The sequence below is a fragment of the Moschus berezovskii genome, chromosome 23 (assembly GCF_049115385.1).
Source record: "Moschus berezovskii isolate FMDL1 chromosome 23, NW_MosBer_1.0, whole genome shotgun sequence".
NCBI lineage: Eukaryota > Metazoa > Chordata > Mammalia > Artiodactyla > Moschidae > Moschus > Moschus berezovskii.
Genome location: NC_142482.1, coordinates 24585431 through 24607114, shown reverse-complemented (window position 1 = coordinate 24607114; position 21684 = coordinate 24585431). Strand labels below are relative to the sequence as shown.

The 21684-nt window shown below is 40.2% G+C and overlaps 1 protein-coding gene across 2 annotated transcripts in view; it reads right to left on the bottom strand.

The window, feature by feature from the left end:
* DNAH8 (dynein axonemal heavy chain 8) overlaps window positions 1-21266 on the bottom strand; it is a 324005-nt gene extending 302739 nt beyond the window's left edge. Inside the window, exons 1-7 of one of the 2 annotated variants that reach the window (XM_088831445.1) lie at window positions 20835-21266; window positions 20591-20725; window positions 17163-17247; window positions 15034-15185; window positions 13326-13515; window positions 12671-12834; window positions 1456-1632 (exon numbers count right to left, since the gene is read on the bottom strand). In XM_088831445.1, the coding sequence (XP_088687571.1) occupies window positions 1456-1632; window positions 12671-12834; window positions 13326-13515; window positions 15034-15185; window positions 17163-17247; window positions 20591-20725; window positions 20835-21266 (1335 nt within the window). Of the gene's footprint in view, window positions 1-1455; window positions 1633-12670; window positions 12835-13325; window positions 13516-15033; window positions 15186-17162; window positions 17248-20590; window positions 20726-20834 lie in introns of those variants that run through there. The other variant, XM_055406188.2, reaches the window with a different exon arrangement.
* Window positions 21267-21684: the final 418 nt, after the last annotated feature.

The following is a 21684-nucleotide window of genomic DNA, read 5'->3' as shown; positions in this document are numbered from 1 at the left end:
CACTCTTAGGCATATACTAGAAAACGTCCACACAAGAACCTGTATAAAAATGTTCACAGCAGCATTATTCATAAAAGCCAAAAAGAAGAAACAATGCAAATATTTATAAACTGATAAACAAATGGTGGTATTTATCTATAATGGAATATTATTCAACTGTGAAAAAGAAAAGGTACTGATACATGCTAAAACATGGATAAACCTTGAAAACATTAAGCCAAGTGAAAGAAACCAGTAACAAAAGACCACACACTATATGATTCCATGTATATGAAATGTCCAATCTACAAATCTACAGAGATAAAAAGTGTACTGGTGGTTACTAAGGACTGGCGTGAGGGGAAAAAGACAGGTAGAGATGGAAAGTGATAGCTAAAAGGTACAGGGGTTTCTTTTTGAAGTGATGAAAATATTCTAAAACTGATGGCTGCACAATTCTATGATTACACTAAAAGCCACTGAATTTTGCTCCTTAGAAGGAAGAGATGAACAGCATGTGAATTTTACCTTGAGATTGTTGAAAAAAAAAAAGAAAATAAACCATTTCCCTGTCTAAAAACAGGAAAATGATTAGCTAGAACCTGGCACATTAATGTTCTGGTAAACTACACAGCTTGATCTGACAGGCATAACTCTCCAAGATATGCTACTAGGGGAAGAGGGAGTTAAAGAAAAATAGAGTATGACACTGTGTAATTTTTAAAAATTAGAAACACAAAACAAATGTGTCTGTGTTTATTTGTATTAGGAAGAAACAGAAAAGAACATGGAAAGAATCAAGCCAAGCTGTTAATAACTATGACCTCCAGGAAAGGAGGTAGAATAGTGGGGCTGAGATGTACGGTAGAGGACATTTTTGCTTTTGACTTTCTTGTAGTTCTCTATTTCAGTGAGCTGGTAATGATTTACAATTTCAAAAACAATTTAAAAATAAATGGCAATCACCCTATACTGCTAAGTCACTTCAGTCATGTCCGACTCTGTGTGACCCCATAGACGGAAGCCCACCAGGCTCCCCCGTCCCTGGGATTCTCCAGGCAAGAACACTGGAGTGGGTTGCCATTTCCTTCTCCAATGTGTGAAAGTGAAAAGTGAAAGTGAAGTCGCTCAGTCGTGTCCGACCCTTAGCGACCCCACGGACTGCAGCCTACCAGGCTCCTCCATCCATGGGATTTTCTAGGCAAGAGTACTGGAGTGGCTTGCCATTGCCTTCTCCGCACCCTATACTAGTATTATCAAAACTGGTATGTGAAATATTGAGAAATAAATCTTCACTTCTATACTTCCTTTTCCTCTTCTGGAAGTAATTATGGTATTTGAGAAAGCCTGACTCAAAGTTTAGCATTTCTAAATACATGGTGCCAAGTATATGATGCAAAGAAGCAATTTATGAAGGGTAATTTTCCAGTTGTGTGTTTTGAAGTATACCTAACTTTAAAACACAAGGCCTTTTACCTTTAAGAGTTTGGAGTGTGCAACATTAAGTACATTTATAACAGCCTTACAACTTGGCCCTTTAATCTGTTCAATGATATAATTGAATTTGGCTGACATGCGTTTCCAGTGTTCCAATTCAGTGAGTGGACCCGAGTCATCAGCTTCTTTTCTCATCTGCTCACTCTCAATAAGTACCTGTAATCAAAAAAAGTTCACAGCTTAGAAATATTACTTTCTTCTTTTAAAATCTCATTATTTGCACTTTTTTAAAGAAAGTTAAAAGTATAAATGACAGTCAACACTGAATAATATTAAGAACTCTTAGTAAACTAAGACTAGAAGAGAATATCTTTACCATGATAATGAGTATCTACCAAAAATCTATAGCAAACATCATACTTAAAAATGAAATTTTAGAAAATACCACTTTGAAACCAAAGACAAGACAGTTTCGTCACTATCACCACCCACTTCTATTTAACCTGGACATGGAGATCACAGGACAATATAAGGAAAGTAAACAAAAGGTACAAGAATTGTAAATAAAAAACAAAAATGGCATAATCACAGATGGAACAGTTGGCCACATTTTAAAAATTCAAAAATATATAAAGACAGACTTTTATAACTAATAAAAGTGAACAATTCAGTAAGGTTTTGGCTGTATGTATCTAAATATTAGTATCATTTCTTTACAAGCCATCTAGCAAGCTAAACATGTAATTTCTAAAATGACAGCATACGCTACAATAAACAGTAACAACGTTAAGATATCTAGAGTTTATTTATTTATTTTTTAACAAAAGATGTACAAGATCATTTTGGAGAAAATTAGAAAATTTACTTTCAGCACCCAAAATAAATAAACAAATGGAGAAATATACCATGTTCATGGATTGGGAAATACAGTAATATAAAAATGGCAATTTTCTCTAAATTAATGTATACATTCAACGAAATTTCCAATCAAAATCTCAACAAGGCTTTTTTTCATGATACCTAACAAACTAGTCTTAAAATTAATTTGGAAGCACATTTAACCAGAAATAATCAATGTAATTTTGAACAAAAACACTGAAAGGGAATTGGCATACTAAATGCTGATTTAGTAAAAAGCAACAGAAATTAATGCAGTATGGTATGAATGCAAAAAAACAAGTAGACCAATGGGATAGATGAAAGAGTCTAGAAACTTGATACATAATACAAATTTCTCAGCAAAGAATGGACTACCAAATACAGTTCTGGGACAACTGGCTAACTATATGGAAAAGACAAAATTAGATTCCCACTTCGCATTATACGTGCATGTGTGCTAAGTCGCTTCCTTCACGTCCAGCTCTTTGCAGCCCTATGGACTGTAGCCCACCAGGCCCCTGGATTCTCCAGGCAGGAACATGGAATAGGAGCTATGCCCTCCTCCAGGGGATCTTCCCCAGGGATCGTTTCCTCATCTCCTGCAGCTCCTGCATCACAGGCAGATTCTTTACCGCTGAGCCACTGGGGAAGCCCTTACATTATACACAGATACAAATAATTTCAGATACATTAAAACTTAAATGGTTAAAATAAAATGGCAAACCCTTTAAAGAAAATATAGAAGATGGGGGTAAAACTATAAAGAAAGACATGGAATGTAATATCGTAACTGTCAAGAAAATGGTAGGCACTGGAAGAAAAAGAAGTTAAAACTGGGAAGAGAAATGCATGGAGATTGCAAGGTGTAGATAATGCTCTATTTCTTAACTTGTGCAAAAGCTACACAGGTGTTCATTTTACAATAATTTGTTTATCTTATTAATTTTTAGTATTATTCATTTGTTACTCATTTTTGTATATTTCAGCATTTAAAATAAATAATTTAGGAGAATATCTTCACAACATGAGATTACGAAAAGTGTTTCCTAAATACAAAAAGCACAAAGCTTCTAGTCACTGGAGGTAGCTAAATTGAGGCTAGATTGCCATTTGTATCTCACATACATCCATTAAAATGTAAAACGTCCACATGACTAAAGACACCAATACCAACTGAAAATTTAGGACACAATAGGGAGCAACAAAAGATGAACAGCCGAAAAACATTATTCAAACTCTCAACAATTCAGTAAGACGTCATCAAGCAATCTGAAAGAAAACTAGGTAAAGGATAAGAACAGCCAATTCAACAAGGAGAGATCTAAATAGCCATTAAGCTCGTACCACCTCAGGATTTCCCTAGCGGTCCAGTGGTTAAAACTCCACTCTTTCTAGAAAAGAGACTTATGGACATGGGGAGAAGGGAGGAGAGGGTGAGATGTATGGAAAGAGTAACATGGAAACTTACACTACCATATGTAAAATAGATAACCAACAGGAATTTGCTCAGGAAATGCAAACAGGGGCTCTGTATCAATCTAGAGGGGTGGGATGGGGAGGGAGATGGGAAGGAGGTTCAAAAGGGAGAGGATATATGTATACCTATAATTGGAAGTGGTCAAACAGGAGATGGCAAGAGTGAACATAGACGTTCTAGGAATCAGTGAACTAAAATGGACTGGAATGGGTGAATTTAACTCAGATGACCATTATATCTACTACTGTGGGCAGGAATCCCTTAGAAGAAATGGAGTAGCCATCATGGTCAACAAAAGAGTCCAAAATGCAGTACTTGGATGCACTCTTAAAAATGACAGAATGATTTCTGTTCGTTTCCAAGGCAAACCATTCAATATTACAGTAATCCAAGTCTATGCCCCAACCAGTAATGCTGAAGAAGCCGAAGTTGAACGGTTCTATGAAGACCTACAAGACCTTTTAGAACTAACACCCAAAAAAGATGTCCTTTTCATTATAGGGGACTGGGATGCAAAAGTAGGAAGTCAAGAAACACCTGGAGTAACAGGCAAATTTGGCCTTGGAGCACGGAATGAAGCAGGGCAAAGGCTAATAGAGTTTTGCCAAGAGAACGCACTGGTCATAGCAAACACCCTCTTCCAACAACACGAGAGAAGACTCTACACATGGACATCACCAGATGGTCAACACTGAAATCAGATTGATTATATTCTTTGCAGCCAAAGATGGAGAAGCTGTATACAGTTAGCAAAAACAAGACCAGGAGCTGACTGTGGCTCAGATCATGAACTCCTTATTGCCAAATTCAGACTTAAATTGAAGAAAGTAGGGAAAACCATTAGACCATTCAGATATGACCTAAATCAAATCCCTAATGATTATACAGTGGAAGTAAGAAATAGATTTAAGGGACTAGATCTGATATATAGAGTGCCTGATGAACTCTGGACGGAGGTTCGTGACATTGTACAGGAGACAGGGACCAAGACCATCCCCATGGAAAAGAAATGCAAAAAAGCAAAATGGCTGTCTGAGGAGGCCTTACAAATAGCTGTGAAAAGAAGAGAAGCGAAAAGCAAAGGAGAAAAGGAAAGATATAAGCATCTGAATGCAGAGTTCCAAAGAACAGCAAGGAGAGATAAGAAAGCCTTCCTCAGTGATCAATGCAAAGAAATAGAGGAAAACAACAGAATAGGAAAAACAAGAGATCTTTTCAAGAAAATTAGAGATATCAAGGGAACATTTCATGCAAAGATGGGCTTGATAAAGGACAGAAATGGTATGGACCTAACAGAAGCAGAAGATATGAAGAAGAGGTGGCAAGAATACACAGAAGAACTGTACAAAAAAGATCTTCACGACAAATATAATCACGATGGCGTGATCACTCACCTGGAACCAGACATCTTGGAATGTGAAGTCAAGTGGGCCTTAGAGAGCATCACGACGAACAAAGCTAGTGGAGGTGATGGAATTTCAGTTGCGCTATTTCAAATCCTGAAAGATGATGCTGTGAAAGTGCTGCACTCAATATGCCAGCAAATTTGGAAAACTCAGCAATGGTCACAGGACTGGAAAAGGTCAGTCTTCATTCCAATCCCAAAGAAAGGGAATGCCAAAGAATGCTCAAACTACCACACAATTGCACTCATCTCATACGTTAGTAAAGTCATGCTCAAAATTCTCCAAGCTAGGCTTCAGCAATATGTGAATCGTGAACTTCCAGATGTTCAAGCAGGTTTTAGAAAAGGCAGAGACACCAGAGATCAAATTGCCAACATCCGCTGGATCATGGAGAAAGCAAGAGAGTTCCAGAAAAACATCTATCTCTGCTTCATTGACTATGCCAAAGCCTTTGACTGTGTGGATCACAGCGAACTGTGGAAAATTCTGAAAGAGATGGGAATACCAGACCACCTGACCTGCCTCCTGAGAAACCTGTATGCAGGTCAGGAAGCAACAGCTAGAACTGGACATGGAACAACAGACTGGTTCCAAATAGGAAAAGGAGTACGTCAAGGTTGTTTATTGTCACCCTGCTTATTTAACTTCTATGCAGAGTACATCATGAGGAACGCTGGGCTGGAAGAAGCACAAGCTGGAATCAAGATTGCCGGGAGAAATATCAATAACCTCAGATATGCAGATGACACCACCCAATGGCGGAAAGTGAAGAGGAACTCAAAGGCCTCTTGATGAAAGTGAAAGAAGAGAGTGAAAAGGTTGGTTTGAAGCTCAACATTCAGAAAACGAAGATCATGGCATCTGGTTCCATCACTTCATGGGAAATAGATGGGGAAACAGTGGACACAGTGTCAGACTTTATTTTTTTGGGCTCCAAAATCACTGCAGATGCTGATTGCAGCCATGAAATTAAAAGATGCTTACTGCTTGGAAGGAAAGTTATGACCAGCCTAGATAGCACATTAAAAAGCAGAGACATTACTTTGCCAACAAAGGTCCGTCTAGTCAAGGCTATGGTTTTTCCCGTGGTCATGTATGGATGTGAGAGTTGGACTGTGAAGAAAGCTGAGCGCCGAAGAATTGATGCTTTTGAACTGTGGTGCTGGAGAAGACTCTTGAGAGTCCCTTGTACTGCCAGGAGATCCAACCAGTCCATTCTAAAGGAGATCAATCCTGTGTGTTCACTGGAAGGACTTATGCTAAAGCTGAAACTCCAATACTTTGGCCACCTCATGCGACGAGTTGACTCACTGGAAAAGAATCTGATGCTAGGGGGAATTGGGGGTAGGAGGAGACAGGGACAACAGAGAATGAGATGGCTGGATGGCATCACCGACTCGATGGACATGAGTTTGGGTGAACTCCGGGAGTTGGTGATGGACAGGGAGGCCTGGCGTGCTGTGGTTCATGGGGTCGCAGAGAGTCAGACACGACTGAGCGACTGAACTGAAGTGAACTGATGGCTGATTCATGTTGAGGTTTGACAGAAAACAGCAAAATTCTGTAAAGCAATTATCCTTCGATAAAAAATAAATAAATTAAAAAAAAACTCTCTTTGAGTGCAGGGGCTGAGGACTATGATCCCACTTCATACCCAAATTTAAAAAAAGCACAGCCTCAACAGTGTTCGGGGTAATGTAAAATAAATCAAAATACAATTTCACACCCATCATACTGACAACCATTAAAAATCTGACATTCTTAGTGTAATGGAAGATTTGAAGACATGGAAACTCTCATTTACTTATGTAAAAAATTATAAATTTATATAACCACTGTTTGGAAGGCTTTGCGGTTAGTACCCAATAAAAGACTGATATAGTACTTCTCTCAGTCATCCCCTGGGAAACTCTTGAACAAGTGCAAGCAAGACCTGAAGAAAGATATTCAATGAAGATACATCGACATTATTATTGTTTGTAACAGGACAAAAACGTAGAAACAACTAACTTTGTTAGAAAATGGATGACATCACTCAGTTCAGTTCAGTTCAGTCACTCAGTTGTGTCCTACTCTTTGCGACCCCATGGATGCAGCATGCCAGGCCTCCTGGTCCATCACCAACTCCCAGAGTTTAACCAAACTCATGTCCATTGAGTCAGTGATGCCATCCAACTATCTCATCCTCTGTCGTTCCCTTCTCCTCCCACCTTCAATCTTTAACCAGCATCAGGGTCCTTTCAAATGAGTCAGCTCTTCGCATAGGGTGGCCAAAGTATTGGAGTTTCAGCTTTAGCATCAGTCCTTCCAATGAACACTCAGGACTCATCTCCTTTAGGATGGACTGGTTGGATCTCCATGCAGCCCAAGGGACTCTCAAGAGTCTCCTCCAATACCACAGTTCAAAAGCATCAATTCTTTAGCACTCAGCTTTCTTTATAATCCAACTCTCACATCCATACATGACTAATGAAAAAACCATAGCCTTGACTATCCGGACCTTTGTCAGCAAAGTAATGTCTCTGTTTTTAAATATGCTGTCTAGGTTAGTCAGAGCTTTTCTTCCAAGGAGCAAGCATCTTTTAATCTCATGACTGCAGTCACAATCTGCAGTGATTTTGGAGCCCAAAAGAATAAAATCTGCCACTGTTTCCATTGTTTCCCCATCTATTTGCCATGAAGTGATGGGATCAGATGCCATGAAGTGATGGGATCAGATGCCATGATCTTCGTTTTCTGAATGTTGAGCTTTACGCCAACTTTTTCACTCTCCTCTTTCACTTTTATCAAGAAGCTCTTTAGTTCTTCTTCGCTTTCTGCTATAAGGGTGGTATCATCTATATATCTGAGGTTATTGATATTTCCCCAGCAATCTTGATTCCAGCTTGTGCTTCATCCAGCCCAGCATTTCTCATGATGTACTCTGCATTTAAGTTAAATAAGCAGGGTGACAATATACAGCCTTGATGTACTCCTTTCCTGATTTGGAACCAGTTTGTTGTTCCATGTCCAGTTCTAAGCTTCTTGACCTGCATACAGATTTCTCAATAGGCAGGTCAGTGGTCTGGTATTCCCACCTCTTTCAGAATTTTCCAGTTTATTGTGATCCATACAATCAAAGGCTTTGGCATAATCAATAAAGCAGAAGTAGATGTTTTTCTGGAATTCTCTTGCTTTTTTGATGATCTAACAGATCACTGAAGATATTAAGATATCTTACGATATCAGAAACAGAATATATTAAGAAGAGGTGGCAAGAATACATAGAACTATACAAAAAAAGGTCTTCATAACCCAGATAACCATGATGGTGTGATCACTCACCTAGAGCCAGACATTCTGGAATGCGAAGTCAAGAGGGCCTTATGAAGCATCACTACAAACCAAGCTAGTGGAGGTGATGGAATTCCAGCTGAGCTTTTTCAAATCCTAAAAGATGATGCTGTGAAAGTGCTGCAATCAATATGTCAGCAAATTTGGAAAACTCAGCAGTGGCCACGAGACTGGAAAAGGTCAGTTTTCATTCTAATCTTAAAGAACGGCAATGCCAAAGAATGCTCAAACTACTGCACAATTGCACTCATCTCACATGCTAACAAAGTAATGCTCAAAATTCTCCAAGCCAAGCTTCAACAGTATGTGAACCGTGAACTTGGGGATGTTCAAGCTGAATTTAGAAAAGGCAGAGGAACAAGAGATTAAATTGTCAACATCCGGTGGATCATCAAAAAAGCAAGAAAGTTCCAGAAAATCATCTACATCTGCTTATGTTAGGTCCTTACCATTTTCGTCCTTTATCCTGCCCATCCTTGCATGAGATGTTCCTTTAATATTTCCTGTTTTCCAGAAGAGAACTCTAGTCTTTCCCATTCTATTGTTTTCCTCTACTTCTTTGCATTATTCATTTAAGAAGGCCTTCTTATCTCTCCTTGCTATTCTCTGGAACTCTGCATTAGGTTGGGTATATCTTTGCCTTTCTCCTTTGTCGTTAGCGTCTCTTCTTTCCTCAGATATCTGTAAAGCTTCTCAGACAACTACTTTGCCTTCTTGCATTTCTTTTTCTTTGAGATGATTTGATCACTGCCTCCAAAGTCATCTCAAAAACACTGTACAACATTATGAACCTCCATCCATAGTTCTTCAGGAAGTCTGTCTACCAGGTCTAATTCCTTGAATCTATTCGTCACTTCCACTACATAATCATAAGGGATTTAGAACATATCTGAATGACCTAGATGTTTTCCCTATTTTCTTCAATTTAAGCCTGAATTCTGCAATAAAGAGGTCATGATTTGAGCTACAGTCAGCTCCTGATCTTACTTTTGCTGACTGTATAGAGCTTCTCCATCTTTGGCTGCAAAGGGCAATCAATCTGATCTTGGTATTGACCATCTGATGATGTCTATGTGTAGAATCATTTCTTGTGTTGTTGGAAGAGGGCATTTGCATTCTCTTGGCAAAAATGTTAGCCTTTGCCCTGTTTCATTTTGTACTCCAAGGCCAAACTTGCCTGTTATTCTGGTATCTCTTGACTTCCTACGTTTGCATTCCAATCCCCTATGGTGAAAAGGACATCTCTTTTTATTTCATTTTAATGTTTTTGGTGTTAGTAGGTCTTCCTAGAACTGTTCAACTTCATCTTTTTCGACATCAGTGGTTGGGGCATAGACTTGGATTACTGTGATGTTGAATGGTTTGCCTTGGAAATGAACTAAGATCATTCTGTCATTTTCAAGACTGTACTCAAGTACTGCATTCTATAATTGACTATGAAGGCTACTCCATTTCTTCTAAGGGATTCTTGCCCACAGTAATAGATATAATGGTCATCTGAATTAAATTCTCCCTTTCCCGTCCATTATAGTTCACTGGTTCCTAAGATGTTGATATTCAGCCTTACTATCTCCTGCTTGACCACGTCAATTTACCTTGATTCGTGGACCTAATGTTCCAGCTTCCTATGCAATACTGTTCTTTACAGCATCTAACTTTACTTTCACCACCAGACATGTCCCTAACCAAGCATCATTCCAGCTTTGGCCCAGCTACTTCATTCTCATAGCTATTAGTAATTTCCCTCTACTCTTCACCATGGTAGCATACTGAACACCTTCCAACCTGGGGGACTCATCTTGCAGCATCATATCTTTTTGCCTTTTCATACTGTCCATGGGGGTCTCCAGGCAAGAATGCTATTGAAGTGCTGTACTCAGCATGTCAGCAAATTTGGAAAACTCAACAGTAGCCACAGAACTGGAAAAGGTCAGTTTTCATTCCAATCCCAAAGAAGAGCAAGTTCTTTTTATATTATCGATACTAACTCTTTGTTACACATGCTGATAAATATTTTTCTCCCAGAAAGTCAATTATCTTTTAATGTTGCTTACAGACTGAACTGAACTGAACAGTGATTTCTACCATATGGATATTACTTTAATTTTTTATGTAGTCAAATATGTCAGGTTTTTCTTTCATGGCTTCCAGGTTTTCCATCTGTCTTAATTAGATATTAATATAGCCCTACATTATGTTCTGATTAATCTATAGTTTTTGTTCTACTTTTCACATTACTCTTTAAAGACTGGATCTGTTCACAGCATGTTTTTGAGATTCATTCATCTTGTTGCATGTATCTCTTCTTTTAGTTTTAGCGAGGATCCATCCTGATCCATCCTAATTTTTGTGTATGACAAGAGGTCGGGTTTATTTTAGATGTAATTTTTTAATATTTATTTATTTATTGGCTGTGCTGGGTCTTTTTTGCTGCACGAAGGCTTTCTCTAGTTCTGGTGAGCAGGGGTTACTCTTCCTTGCAGTGTGCAGGCTTCCCATTGTGATGGCTTCTCTTGTTTCGGAGCACAGGCTCTAGAGTGCAGACTCTGGCTTCAGTTGTTCCACAGCATGTCTAATCTTCCTGGACCAGGGATCGGACACATGTCCCCTGTATTGTCAGGGAGATCCTATTCACTGTGCCACCAAGGAAGTCCTAGATGTAATTTTTAAAGATTCCTTGCACTGATTCTGCTTAACTGGAGACCATTTGCTGCAGTTGGCCAACTTGATTTTCTTATTTCAAGTTGCCTTTTGAACTGTGGTGCTGGAGAAGAGTCTTGAGAGTCCCTTGGACTGCAAGGAGATCCAACCAGTCCATTCTAAAGGAGATCGATCCTGGGTGTTCATTGGAAGGACTGATGCTAAAGCTGAAACTCTAATACTTTGGCCACCTCATGCGACGAGCTGACTCACTGGAAAAGAGTCTGATGCTGGGAGGGATTGGGGGTGGGAGGAGATGGGGACGACAGAGAATGAGATGGCTGGATGGCATCACCGACTCGATGGACATGAGTTTGAGTGTACTCCGGGAGTTGGTGATGGACAGGGAGGCCTGGCGTGCTGTGATTCATGGGGTCGCAAAGAGTCAGACACGACTGAGCGACTGAACTGAACTGAACTGAATATCCTCATGTTAAGCTATTAGTATCTTTTGCTTGCTCATTTTTATAAAGGAAGATCTATTTTGATTGATCATGAAAACTGGAGGAGATCTCCTCAGCTCTGTGCAGGACAGAGCTTGACCTCCACAATGGCTTACAACTCCCCTCCTTCCTTAGTGGCATTAAAGGTAGCTGCAGGTGGACAAATACTCATTTTTATTATCTAGTGACACCTGGAAGCAAATTCTGGTGTCAGCACTCCAGGCCTTGATGGAGTTTTCAAAACTCCAGATTTTCCACTCTAACTACACTTCCCTCCTTCTAACAGTTCTGAGAGAGGTAAAATCAGAAATGCTTTTCTCTAACTCTTGCTTGCTCAAGACTTTTCTCCCCTAGTCCTCACTCAATTAAAGATCTTCTTCTCCAGTTCCACTTGCCTGTGCTCATGAACTGGAGATCTGTGAGCTGGTTTTGAGAGTCTATTTAGAGCAATTATACAGTATCTGGTTTGGTCCAGCCTTTGCAGTGTAAGTTGGCACCTCTCAGAATGTGACAGCATTTCTATCACTGCTTTTCTTACTGACAGAGAAAAGGTATTTGGCCACAGAGCTGCAGACTTACAACTGTAGCACTAATATGAATGAACCTAGTTTGAATCTCTCTGTCAACACAGATAATTTCACTGATGAACCAAGAAGCATTTATTAATTATCTAGCATTGTGGCTATAGGCTCTTCATTGTGTTCTTTCCCTCTCTCTCGAATGAAAGCATAAACAATATATAAAATATTGCAGATAAATGCTAGCTTTTCCTGATTCTTTATTATTTCATCCTCAAGCCATACTATTATGATTTCCTCTTAAAGTGAGAAATATCTTAAAGGTGATTTTAAATGGTCCAAAGAGAACAATGATTTTGCACTGGAATCAAGAGGCTGAATTTCATAGTAGAATCTGGAAGACTCCTCTTCCCTTTATATTAAGGAATAAAATGCAATGATTAGGACACAGATGAGAACCACAACTCAAATCTGATGAAGTCACTCGAGCCAGCTCACCTGTTCAATCTGTTTGTACCATATCATCAGCACGTCCTCTAGCTGACGAACAGTTTCTGAATTGTTCGCTGCAAGTGTCACTTCTTCAAAGGTATGTAGTTTGGAAAAATCAACATTGTCTATTTTCTTTAACTTAACTGTTCCCTCAATACTTATTATAGCACCTAAAAGGAAAAAAATAATATTGAGAAGAGATGGTAATGTCAGTGTGTTAAACATCAATGTGTGGTTTCAAGCTGTAATTACTAAAATGTTAGAGATTTAATATTTTATAGAAGTATAATTCTAATTGATCATTAGACTGTGCTATGATTATTAAAATTGTTTATTTTTATCAATATGAAATGATTTAAAGTTTAAAGAGAGTTAATAATAACATATATTTTAAAATATGGTAAAAATTTTCACAAATAATATAGGAAGAGACTTCTTCCTCAACAGAAAATATAAAAGAAAATGTATCTTATGCCTTCAAAAATTCCTGGAAAGAGAAATTGTAATGATTAAATATCTTATCTCTAGGTCCCATAATTACTTTGATTAACATCATCTTTTAAGATGGAAATTTTTTCTCTAATGTTTATTTTTAATAACATATCTTAGAGCTAATTTGCTTATTTGTAATAATTTATTAAACATTAAATATTATACTTACCATCTAAAAAGGAAAGGTATCTGTTGATGGTTTCAGTGAAAATGTGTTTTTCGGATTCTCCTTGCTGGGACTGGTTTAAAGCACCCCAGTTATTTGTTGCAAGAATAGCTGGTAGAAATATATTTGCCAGCATATTTCTAATTCCAACTAGCAGTCCTTCTGATGCATCCAGAACAGTAAATAGCACTTCCTGAAAGGATAATGTTCAAAGATTATTTTATATGCTGGCCCCATTAAGAACGGAAAACCAAAATCTATTTCTACATTGCAATAAGTATAGATAATACATCTTATAATCTATTAGGAAAACTTAAGTGGTGAATATTAGAGTTCTAAAATAATAAATTTATATTCTGCCCACATTTAACCATTCAGATGCTTGCTCTTCAAGCAAACATTTTTTCCCTGGCATTTTAAATGCTGCCTAGGGAAGAAGTTATGGCCTGGAGCATACACAATGTGAGGGAAATGAAATTAAGCCTCCTGCAAAAAGAAAGTTCTAGGTTGACAGTTTCCCTGTCTATGAAAAGGAGACCAGAAAACTGTCATTGCAAAGACAGAACAATGAAACTAGCCTTCTGCCTAGAAATTTGACACACAAAAAACCGCTGGTAAAAGGGTACAAACTTTCAGTTATGACTAGGTTCTGGGGATATAACGTACAACATGGTGACTATAGTTAACAATGTGCCATGTTAAGTTACTTCAGTCGTGTCCGACTCTTTGCGACCCTATAGACCATAGCCCACCAGGCTCCTCTGTCCATGGGATTCTCTAGGCAAGAATACTTGAGTGGGCTGCCATGCCCTCCTCCAGGGGATGTTCCCAACCCAGGGATCAAACCCGAGTCTCTTGTGTCTCCTGCATTGGCAGACAGGTTCTTTACCACTAGCACCACCTGGGAAGCCCCACAGTCAACAGTCAGTTCCATTCAGTCATTCAGTCATGGCCAACTCTTTGCAACCCCATTCCCTGCCCATCACCAACTCCCGGAGCTTGCTCAAACTCATGTCCGTTGAGTCAGTGATGCCATCCAACCATCCCATTCTCTGTCCCCTTCTCCTCCTGCCTTCAATCTTGCCCAGCATCAGGGTCTTTTCCAATGAGTTAATTCTTCACATCAGGTGGCCAAAGTATTAGAGTTTCAGCTTCAGCATCAGTCCTTCCAATGAATATTCAGGACTGATTTCCTTTAGGATGGACTGGTTGGATCTCCTTGCAGTCCAAGGGACTCTCAAGTGTCTTCTCCAACACCACAGTTCAAAAGCATAAATTACCATATCAATTACTTGAAAGCTGCTGGGACATCCCCAGCAGTCCAGTGGTTAAGACTTCACCTTCTAATGTAGGGGATGCAAGTTTGATCTTTGACTGGGGAGCTAAAAACCCACGTACCTTGTAGGCAAAACACCAAAACATAAAACAGAAGCAATATTGTAATAAGTGCAATAAAGAGTTTAAAAATGGTCCACATCAAAAAAAAAATCTTAAAAAAGAAAAAATGTGCTAAGGGAGTAGATCTTAAACATCATTACCAAAAATGAAAAGTAATTAATTATATGAAGTTAATGCTACAGTGGTAATCACCTCAAAATGTATTAAATAAATTCTTTGCATACCTTAAACTTACATAATGTTATATGTCAATTGTATCACAATAAAGCTGGCAAAAATATTTAACTATATGTTTGAAAAAAAGTAAACATACTTCCTGAATATTTTTAGTATTTATAGGGATATCGTTGTGACAGCGAACAAAAAATACACACTGTCCTTTTAGTTTCTCCGGGGCTGCGTTGTCTACATATAATCTCATCATTTTTGACCCTTTGGTTGCTCCAGCAATAGTTCGACCACATTCTGAAAACAAAAGTCAAGAACTTAGCATATGATCGCATAACTGATTGTGATAAATTAATGTGAATCTTACACTGGTGTTCCTTGCCTCACTTTATTATAAGAAGTTTTCAATATGATTGTGGGATAAAATTTTTTGCCTACAAAAAGATGTCAGTAATTGCAAATCTTAACGTTGCCACCTCCTTGGGTGCTTTTCCCTGAGCTCTGCACTTTGCTCCTTCTGGCCTGGCCTCAGGCAGGGCCTTTATGCAAAGTCTTCTGCCATCCCATCCTCCACCTTCTACCTCCCTAATCCTTGCTAATCTTACATATCTCAGCCAGAACGCCACCTCTCGGGGAAATCTTCATTGACTCCCCTAAGAAGATCCTGTCCCCTACTAAATATTCTCACAGCACCCAACTTATATGAAATCCTTCCTTGAGCTAATTTCCATGAAAACTTATCATTTAATTAGGTATCGATCTTCAGTGTTTGAAGACTCTTGAGAGTCCCTTGGACTGCAAGGAGATCAAACTAGTCAATCCTAAAAGAAATCAATCCTGAATATTCATTGGAAAGACTGATGCTGAAGCTGAAGCGCCAATACTTTGGCCACCTGATGTGAAGAGCCAACTCATTAGAAAAGATCCAGATGCTGGGAAAGTTTGAGGACAGTAGGAGAAGGGAGAGACGGAGGCTGAGATGGTTGGATGGCATCACTGACTCAATGGACATGAATCTGAGCAAACTCTGGGAGATGGTGAAGGACAGGGAAGCCTGGTGTGCTACAGTCCATAGGATCGCAAAGAGTCAGACACGACTGAGCAACCGAACAAGATGAAAACAGAAGAACAGCATCAAGTGCTCTGTTTTCCAGTGCAAACTTTAAAAGAGACAGGAGTTTGGGGGATAGTGGTGGACATGGTTTGGAAAACTCTGGGAAGGCTCTGAAGAAAAGAGAATGCATGAAGTGATCCCGAAGAGGAATAGGTTTTGTCTGGGTGGAGAGAAGAAAGGCATTCAGAGACAGTCAGGGTGGAGAGTGGAGAAAAGGGCACAGAAATGACTCTGGTATGAACAGAGAACAATGAAGACTGACTTAGAAGGAGCAGAAAGTTCTGATTAAGAGGAGACTAGGAGATCCAACTAAACGAGTACTGTGTGTCCAGGTTATGACAGGCCTTGGTGCAATAAATGAACAGTTTGGGCCTAATAAAAGGTTTACTTACCAAGAATAAGTAGTGTAGATTTCAGAGAGGGAATCTGACAACAGATACTATTTTTGGATCTAGAATCCAGAGACAGGCATGAGATATGAGCCTAATGTAAAGGCAGCAGAGGAGGAAAGCAAGAAAGAACCAATAGAGGGGACACAGTGAAGGTAAAATCCACAGGATTTATAAGATAAGTAGCCTAAGACCAAAGGATGGGCCATGTACCTGCTTATTAAGACAAAAGTTTACCAACCTGGTAAAGTAGCAATTCTTTTTGGAATAATGTGAAAAGTAGGGAAAGCCAGATATTCCAACTACAGCTGCAGCAGACACAGGATGCTCACCTAGGGCCATAGGGAGCAACGGCTGTGCTTTCACGTGGTTTCCTGACTATTTCTGGTCATCTGACAACATGTGTACAAAATGGCTCTCTACCTGTTTCAGGGAAAAGGCAATTAAACCCTAGTGAAAATGTATATTCCCCGGGGGAAGTCAATGACTTTTATAAGGATGTTATCTTCTTCAATCATTATGGTAATCCTGTAAGCTTCTGATAATTTCCTTTATAAATATAGGACTGTCTATGCTACATTTTGGAGAAGGAAATGGCAACCCACTCCAGTGTTCTTGCCTGGAGAATCCCAGGGACGGGGGAGCCTGGTGGGCTTCCGTCTATGGGGTCACACAGAGTCGGACACGACTGAAGTGACTTAGCAGCAGCATGCTACATTTTAACATTCATTCATGAACAGCTGGCACATTACCCTTGCAGAACATACTTACCAAGACCAGGTACATCCCCTTCTTGGTACAAAAATTTCAGTGTCTTACAACCATCTTTCATAAAAAAGAGAGTAAATGCTTCCAGCTGTTAAGTAAAAAGAGAAAGACTTGTTTAATGGCTAGGTCAAATGGCAACCCACTCCAGTGTTCTTGCCTGGAGAATCCCAGGGACTGGGGAGCCTGGTGGGCTTCCATCTATGGGGTCGCACAGAGTCAGACACGACTGAAGCGACTTAGCAGCAGCAGCAGCAGCAGCATGTCCAGCTCTTTTGTGATTCCACGGACTGTAGCCCACCAGGCTCCTCTGTCCATGATATTTCCCAGGCAAGAATACTGGAGTGGGTTGCCATTTCCTTCTCCAGGGGATCTTCTCTAACCAGGGATCAAACCCAGGTCTCCAGCATTCCAGGCAGATTCTTTATCGCTTAGCCACCTGGGGAAGCCCAATAAAATGACTAAGAAACTGTAATAAAATGAACCAACAGAGGAAAACCAGTACCACCTCAAGGCCTGGAAGGGTGGGCATGGGGGAACAGCAGGAAGCAGGCTGAAAGGTGGAGCTGAGGGAGAGGGACTGCTCGGGAGAACACGGCCAAGGAGGGAAGAGTCAGGCTTGTTTCATGCCCTCCAGTCTCCTACTGGTACCTCCCAGAGGCTGAGCCACATGGAAGCAAGAGAGTGAGGGCACATGGTAGATTTCAGAAAGGTCAGTCTTCCAGGTAACAGAACAGTAAAAGAGAATGGATCCAAAAGCCAACAAACTAACCACCACCCCTGCTCTTCATGCACCCAGTTTCTTAAACCACACAACAAAATGTACCATCCCCTGCTCCTTGTTCCGTCTGCTTCCTCATGCATCCACTAATCATGATGCCAATCTACTATAAGTCCTGGCTTTGACCATGTAACCAAATAAGCACTCTAATCTCTCCCAGATTTTGACATTTGTCTCCATTCCTGGCTATATGATCTTCCTTCCACTGTGGCTTTGCAACTCACAAGGAACTCTTAAGGAAACACCTTTCTTGGCCTGACTTTTTCCTTAATCCTAGGTTTCCCATTTCTTGCTGCCTTAGCAGTATCTGACCTGGTCCATGGTAGTCTTAAGGAACAACTTAACCACATAAACCCAAATCCAAGAAATACCCCTAGAATGACAAGTGGAATGGTCTGAAGCCACCAGGCACTCCAGCATGCCAGCCAGTGAGGAAAAAGTTCCTCCAAGCAGAAAATGCCAGTCAAGAAAACCAGGGGGCAAATAACAATACTTAAGGGTGATAGTACCACCTCTGTAGGCACCCATCTCCCGAGTCCTAGCATTAGTCCTCCTCTGAAGGCACTGCCCAGTCCCAATGCCTATGCCTAAAACTTCTACAGAGCTACTGGGATTCCAATTATGAAGTCAGCCAACTATGTGGCCTTGAAAATTTCAGGTGAAACAAGGTTGATCACCTATATAGTTTCCTCCCTAACCAAGCACAGGAATGGTTCCTGGGACAGGCCTGAAGCCTGGGCCGTCTGAAAAACACTTTTTATAGAAATTTGCCTTTCCTTCATCTCTTGGGCATCTTCTCAGTGGTGAGTACAGGGCTGTTTTATGTTACTTTCTTCTACTAGGAGAACAGGCAGACACACAGAGTTGTCAGAGGAGCCAAAATAGTAAGGAAAGGAGGCTAGGAGAGACTGAAACAAATGGTGGCTCAGTGGTAAAGAATCCGCCTGTCAATGCAGGAAACACAGATTCCATTCCTGATCCGGGAAGATCACACATGTGTCGGAGCAACCAAGCCTGTGCTCTAGAGCCTAGGAGCTGCAACCGTTGAAGCTACATGCTGCAACTCTGAAGCCCATGTGCCCTAGAGCCCATGTTCCACAAGAGAAGTCACTGCAATGAGACTGTATACCCAACAGGTATACAGACTCCAACTAGACTGTATACCCTACTCTACATAACCAGAGAAAAGCCCACTCAGTAACAAAGACCCAGCACAGCCATAAATAAATAGATTTTTAAAAGCAATACAAACAAAACAGCTTGAGAATGGCAAAGAGAATCCTGTTGCCATTGGGTGGTATGACCCATAGCCAGTACAGATTGCAGAATTTGTGGGGCCTGGTATAAAATGAAAATGCAGAACCAAATGTTTAAAAATTATTAATAATTTCAAGATGACAACAGGAGATCATTAATCCAAGTGCAAGGCCCTTCAGCACTCGGCGAACAGACTGCATGCCCTTAAAGCCATCTTTTGCCACATCCACATTCCCACATGGAACTTTGGTGACCTGAGAAACTGTGACTTTCACTGATCCAGGTCACTCCTAGACTTGATGACAAACTCAAGCAGTTAACAGTAATTTTATTGAAAATTAATTTAGGACTTCCCTGGTGTCACAGTGGATAAGAATCTGCCTACCAAAGCAGGAGGCACAGATTCAATCCTTGGTCCAGGAGGATTCCATATGCCACGGAGCAACTAGGCTCGTGTGCCACAGCTACTGAGTCCTCACTCTAGAGCCTGAGATCCATAACTACTGAGCCCGTGCCCTGCAACCGCTGAAGCCCACGAGCCTAGAGCGCATGCTCCACGGCAAGAGAAGCCGCCATAGTGAGAAGCCCGCAGACCACAGTGTGCAGCCTTCACTCACCACAACTAGAGAAAGCCCGTACAAAGCAACAAAGACCCAAAGCAGCCAAAAATAAATAAAAATAAATATTTTTAAAAGAGAATCAATGTCTATAAGGAATTTACAACAAACGGTATCAAATTTTTTTAAAAGAAAATTAATTTAGAACCTGAGCTATAAGGAAGCTATAACACTGCTTCTGGGAACTGTTATGAAAGTCACAGTTTATCATATATTACTATAGTTAGGGTGACCATATAAAGTAAATTCATCATCCAAAACTGGGACCGTTTTTGGAGTGAAAGGAGGAACTGTTAATAATTATGCCAGAAAAGTAGGCAGTAGGGTGTCCCTGGCATGCAGAGATACATGGTAATCACCTCACTATTTTCCAATATATTCATGCAACAGTCACTGTGCCCTCGCTCTACTTCTGCAGTTTTTCTTTTCTATCCAAATAATTTTCACTTGTACGTTATATAACCTGTACTTTTAAAATATCGCTCTATCTGTACTTTACTATTTCTCTTAACTTCTGAAGCCATTCTGAATTAGAATCTTAGCTCAATTCTAGTTGCCAACTCTTTTCCTTCCTTCCTTCCTTCCTTCCTCCACACTAGTAGGCCAAACTAGAAATATCATCCAGTTGGCTATAATTACATAAAATAAAGCTTCCTCTCTAATCAGGTAAATCCCAACTGCCTCTTTCTAAATGTTTTGTTGTTCACAATGATCCATGTTTCTTAAATCAATCACTCCTCGAAAAGCAGCTAAAAAAGAGTGATAAGACTCAAACTTACAGATGGGCAATCCAAAATTAATTCTTCAACAGTTACTATGTCCAGGCCAAGCTTTTCTGACAGAATTTCAAATATATATTTGTAGGAAGGATCAATTTTCATTTTTCGGTTTTCTCTTGCATCTCTATATCTTGCCTAAAGAATGAAAACCACAGGTAAAAAAAAAAAATGTAATTATTAAGAAAAATCACCAAAATGTTTCATTTGAGATCAAAGTGACACATATGAAAAACATAAGCAAAACCTGTCTCTCTTTTAATGTTTCCTGTAGATTTGGAATGCCACTCATACTTCGGCGATATTTGGATGATCTGCGGGAAGACTGAGAGAGCACATCAGAAAGTATAGACTGGGCCATTCGCGGCGCAGGCCTGGGTCGCACCCTGCCCGGTTCCAACTCATCATCGTCTGGCATAATTATCCTTTCATCAGAAGGAAGTAGATTCAAATAATCACTTAAAGAGGTAGTAGGGGCTTTCTCGGAAAGAGAGCCTGTGTCTCCCTCAGACACCTCTTCGGGAAGGGTTGGGGCCTCCTCGCTGGAAGGAGGAGGAGTCTCTTCTTCTGCAGGGGGCGGAGCCTCATCTCCTGGAGACCGAGGGGCAACCTCTTCTGAACCAGGAGGGGCTGGTCCTCCGGAAGAGGGAGGGGGTGGGTCGCCTTCCTCAGCGCTCATGTTACGCAGTCCTTCCACCAGCAGAGCACCTTAAAACTTCAAAACCTAGGATGATAAAAGGTTTCCTTTTAAAACTATTCAGTAAGTTGAGCGCGATATGTTAATTTGTTACTACCCTTGAAGCTAGACAGGTGAACAAAATTATGTATTTCACACACACACACACACACACACACACACACACCCTCTAGGGGCTTTTTCAACTGTGTAAGTGCTTCTCCCGGTCATAATGTGACCCTAGGGGACATACCCCATTCCCAGTGGGATAGGAGGGGGAAAAAGTCAAATTTAGAACAATAATCAAGTCTCCATCAAAATAAATAGGCATTCGGGATATGGCTAAGAGTCTTACTCTCACAGAATAAGAGTAAATAATTGAAGAGCAAAAGAACAGATTACAAAGCAACTACTTCAAAAG